The sequence below is a fragment of the Lepisosteus oculatus genome, chromosome 3, assembly GCF_040954835.1.
Source record: "Lepisosteus oculatus isolate fLepOcu1 chromosome 3, fLepOcu1.hap2, whole genome shotgun sequence".
In the NCBI taxonomy this organism is placed as follows: domain Eukaryota; kingdom Metazoa; phylum Chordata; class Actinopteri; order Semionotiformes; family Lepisosteidae; genus Lepisosteus; species Lepisosteus oculatus.
In genome coordinates, this window is record NC_090698.1 from 22,395,190 (window position 1) to 22,400,021 (window position 4,832).

The 4,832-nt window shown below is 38.9% G+C and overlaps 1 protein-coding gene across 1 annotated transcript; it reads right to left on the reverse strand.

The window, feature by feature from the left end:
* Positions 1-450: 450 nt before the first annotated feature.
* dmrt2a (doublesex and mab-3 related transcription factor 2a) lies at positions 451-4,605 on the reverse strand. The gene is made up of 4 exons (XM_006627124.3): positions 4,349-4,605; positions 3,608-4,036; positions 2,849-2,951; positions 451-1,889 (listed from the first exon to the last, which is right to left on the reverse strand). Exons 2-4 carry the CDS (start codon positions 3,956-3,958, stop codon positions 829-831), a joined length of 1,515 nt encoding a protein of 504 aa, XP_006627187.2. The 5' UTR covers positions 3,959-4,036; positions 4,349-4,605; the 3' UTR covers positions 451-828.
* Between the last annotated feature and the right edge of the window lie 227 nt (positions 4,606-4,832).

Here is a 4,832-nt window from a genome sequence, read left to right on the forward strand (position 1 = left end):
TTAAAGTCCTCATTTCAACCAATCCAGAATTAAGTAATCCTTAGCATAAGGTCAGTTAATTAATTCAACTGAAATAATTGAAATACTGTTTAAATAGAATGAAAAGAAATTGTATAGATTTGAAAGACCAAGGCAGCCTTTTTCTGTCCTAGATTACCTTCTGTCCTAGATCCGTGGCTTCTGTTGTACAGTATAGAATAATATTCGTTGTTTATACAGAGTTGAAGAAAAAACACTTCAAAACACCTGGAGTTTAAACTTCACATTATTTATGAATAATGCATTGTATTTTTGCTATTGATTAAATAATACCGGACTCTTCCTGTAAAATGTTTTACTGCAATAAAAATGCTTGCATTAAAAAAAAACTTTCTTATCCATGTATTCCACTCATATGAACATAACCACCAACATTGAAAATCATCACCATGAAAACATTAGTCATGGATGTATTTCATAATTAAAAAGTTTATTGTTACTTTATAATTGCATTGTAGGTCATGAAACATTACAATTTAAAGCAACATAAGTCATTATTACACTTAAATATACTCATTATGTTGAAGTCATAGTCAACATGCTTATATATTTACAGCACAATATTTACACCTCTGGTTTGGGGAAGCTGACAAGTTGATAAAAATGCAATTGATTTTCAAGTAAAATTGTACTTTAAAACAATGTATTATATACTTTTAATTTAGGTCAGCTAAATTTGCAACCTTGCTTTTGACATTGGCTTTTTAATCCAGTTTTTCCAACTACTGAAATGAATATATGTCTAAATGTGACCGTTCAATTGAAAACCACCTGAAATTAATGCATCAGCTACTGTGATGTGCGGTTTACTGCAGGTGAAGGCCTCTTCAGAATGGATTCAACCGAAAAGGACAGAGACTCACTGGATGAAAACTTTGAACCCACTTGTTTGGATGTCAAGTCTCTTGCATATCTGTCCACATTTTTGAAGCTCTGGTTTTCTTTGACTGCACTCTCCCTGCATTTCCTAGCAGCATCTTCAAAACGTTCTTTGTAGCAGGGAGCTTTTGACTCAGGGCCTGCCTTTTCACTGAGAGTTTGCTGAATCAGGGAGTGGAAGGAGTTTAATTTCATTGAGAGGGCATGCTTGGCACTGTCTTTGCTGAGTTTATTCAGGACGTGCTCTTGACTCGTGGATGACGAGCCGTTGGTGAACGCTTGTCCGAAGCTTCTCTTGGGGGGAGAGAATGCTGACTGCTCCCGAGAACCATGAGTGAGGCCCGGAAGTTCTGTCTGCAATCGCTGAAGATCACATGGCTCTGGTGCCACCCGGGAACCTTCCAGTTTGGCAGCTGCCAGAACTGGATCTGGTGAGTGGCTCTCAGATGCTGGCATCATTTTCGGATCCCAGACTGCACCCGGTTTCATGTTCTGGACGGCCGTCGCGTTTAGGAGGCACTGCTGGTAAAGCAGAGCGTCACTAATGTTGCTGCATTTCGGCCACATCATGAACCGCGGCGACAATGGATATTGCCTGTAGGTGGTTGCCACGCTGACATTGGATGAAATCAGCTCCACGTTTCCTGACCCGGTGTACTGCATTGACAGGTCAAGGCAATTGGGGAGATAACCGCAAATCTCTTTGGGCGGTGCCTCCACTTGCCCTGCGGCGAAGGCCGATTTGTAGGAGTTGTATTCTGCTGCGTGAACCATGGCGCTGGGCAGAAATAGAGACGCGGCCGTCGCCTGGCTGGACTCCATCAGCTCACGCTCTTTGTACTCCCGCTCCAGCATGATGGTCTCCAGCTCTTTGTCAGCAAAAGCCCTCCTCTTCCTCATTCGGTCACTGAGAGGAGGAGGCAGAGACGGGTTTCCTCCTAAAAAAGGGTCTGTTTGAACGGGACGGTAACCTGCCAGAGAAATGAACTCAAGTGAGAAACTTGACAACAGTTCTGATTGGCACACCAGATACAACAATTACAACAAATTGGGATTTGCAGGTTGCTTTGCACACTCAGTGTGACACCTGCCACATAATAGGTAAAAAGATTACATATTTCATTTCAGCACTGCTGTTTAACAGCCATCAATATCTACAAAGACAGATTTGTCATATAACGTACAAACTTGTCATGACCAATCCCTTTGAGTCTTATTTCTTACCAACCCAAATCCACAAACCATTTAGGATTTTTTTTCTAATTAAGCATTTGATAGTGTTTTAGTTCTAATTTTTTCTCAAATTTAAAATGTGTCCTTTATGTGTCAAAGGGTGTAAATAATTCAGCTATACATTTGTAATTGAAATACAATTGAAACCAAGCATCTAACTTATACAGATTAATATATTTTCATGAATTCATTTTCATATTAGTTTTAATGCTTTTCAAAACACATTTTTAGAACAGTACCAAAGCATTACAAATGATTCACTGATTAGACAGCGGAGCTCTGTATTTCAAGCAATGGTCTTTTTCGTTCATCTTAGAAACATGAACAGAAGTGTAGTGTGCTTACAGTTACATTGTCCAAAGAAGAACCATTTACAATTGTGACAGAAAGGGAGAGAGATCCCAGCAAAGCTATTGAAAGGAGACATAAGGGAAAACAGAATTAGAAAAGAATAGAAAAGTGAGAGTAAAGATGTCAAAGGTGTAGACCCATTTATAAACTGCTCCTCCTCTTAAAATACTCAAGGGGATTTGATAAGTTGAATTGAAAATACATTTTTCATCATACATAAAACAAGAATATACTGTACCACTACAGCAGTATGTCAATTATATACAAAGTATAACTAAATAAGTTACTGTATCCATGACTTGTGTAAATATGAGTATAAGGTGTATGCAATTTACAAGGCTCTTACCTTCTAGAATACTTTTGGCCAGCATGCTAGAAGGTCTAAGGTGTCTTTGATAAACAGCCCTGCATTCAGTTGGAATCTGTTTTCCTGCAATGCCTTTCTTGTCCTGTAATAATAAACACATTGCAATGTCTTGTATTAACAGCATGATTTTCAAAATTGTACAAATTGCTAAATTGAATAGATCTAATTAAAGCCGAGTTTATGCGCCTAAACTGTATTATGAAGGTTCAACGGATAAAAACAAGAAACATTTTGCGTTTATTTGTTCATAAAATAACATATCCATCGAACCATATCAAGTCATTTCTTATATGATATCACATTTCACACGTTCGACCCCCTTAATATCTTCAGAAACAAAAAAATGAGGTCGGGACCTTACATTTTGCAAGATTGTTAAATATTTAACATTGAAATTTGTCTTACATTGTGCAGCAGTCTGTTTTCGATGTTCGACTTTTTAAATAAAAGATTACAATTTTTAAAAAGCAGTGAACTTTGAAATCCATATCAGGTCGTCGTTTTTGAGCTTCAACAGGGGAATAAAAAACTATGATCTCCGATCACATAAAGTGATTGATTTTGATTATCAGCGAATTGTTGGGGGTAATCAAAATGTTCTTAGCCATTTACCTTTTTGGAAATTTAAATTTGGTAGTTTTGATCCAGAAAACTAAACAGACCAATAAGCTCCAACATATCCTATGGTCTATACACCAAAATTAATGAACTCGTATAGAGAAAAGCCAACACGCGTACCTCCGTCGCCTGTTGCCTCCTCAGTGCGACCTGCGCTGCCATGACTCGTTGTCTCTCCACAACCAGCAGGCAGTTGGCACACTGACAGTCCCGCCACCTACAGAACCTCTTGTGGCCCTTGAGACACGAAACCACTCCGTGATTCCTGCAGCGGGCACACTTCGGGGTCCGGCTGAGTTTCCTCTGATCGCCCGATGCTTGAGTTATCGGACTACATTTCTCGTTGTCTTTGCCGCTCTCTTCTTCGTCCCCTGCGCCGGACAAGGCGCAGCCAAATTCGGCTTGGTCGTCGCTTTCCGTTTCCAAACTCTCTACGTCTATCTCAAGTTCTGGAACCAGAAGGTCCGTCATGTCTACAGGGTTTTTTCTCCAAAAGCAGATGGCCCAAAGCCGTGGTCAGTCTGACAGCTGAGATGCGTTTCGTTTTGTCTATTAAAACAGAGCGTAGGAAACACTATCGGTCAGTAACAAATCAGTACCTGAATGCATATCACTTACAATGTATATTTTAAATACAGTACCGTTGCTATTTACAGTGTGAAGTTGCAAAGGATAAGTGCAGGTACAGTATGACATTTTGATGCGTATCACTTTGCTCAGCGCCTAAATTAAAACTATGGAAACGAAACAATCAGTTTGTTAAAACTGTGTCATCAAAATACTTATATGTTCATATGTTAATCTGAGTCACGTATTTAAGTTTAGTATTTCTAAATACACAAGATCAAAACATCAGCTTACCTTGAGGTGTCCAGGGGCTACGAAATTCCCGAGCTACGAAATCCAATTTATTTGCTTATTCAGTAGGTTCTCGGAAGTACAGATAACGAAGTAAAGGACATTAAATCATTTGCTAAGTACTTACAGAGAAGGTTATATTAATATGTCTTTTAGAACTGAACGGATTAACTCCATTAAGTCAAATTAACTTTGACAATTCGATCACCACTAGATGTTCAAAGATGTCATTTGGCAATCAACTGAAGTCTTCACTAGAATGAGCGACTAAGCACCACCTCTATTATCTACTCAGGAATACTCTAACTTTGTTATGATTGGCCGCCTTTCAATGTGTCCGCCCTGATTGGGTAAGTCGCTCTCATACTGTAGATAGAGTGAGGTTACAATTAAAAATACAAGGAAGTAATTAATTAACGCTTTATGTCATACCCCAGGACATTCTAGGGCAATGTTTGTATCTGGTTCATCGCATATAGCTTAAAAC

Bases quoted from the DNA above. Each gene is read 5' to 3' on its own strand.
- dmrt2a (XM_006627124.3), bottom strand. From the start codon at position 3,958: ATGACGGACCTTCTGGTTCCAGAACTTGAGATAGACGTAGAGAGTTTG. The intron at 2,952-3,607 runs GTACGCGTGTTG...TTATTATTACAG, and splicing joins GGAGGCAACAGGCGACGGAG to GACAAGAAAGGCATTGCAGG. The intron at 1,890-2,848 runs GTAAGAGCCTTG...TTTCTCTGGCAG, and splicing joins GGCCAAAAGTATTCTAGAAG to GTTACCGTCCCGTTCAAACA.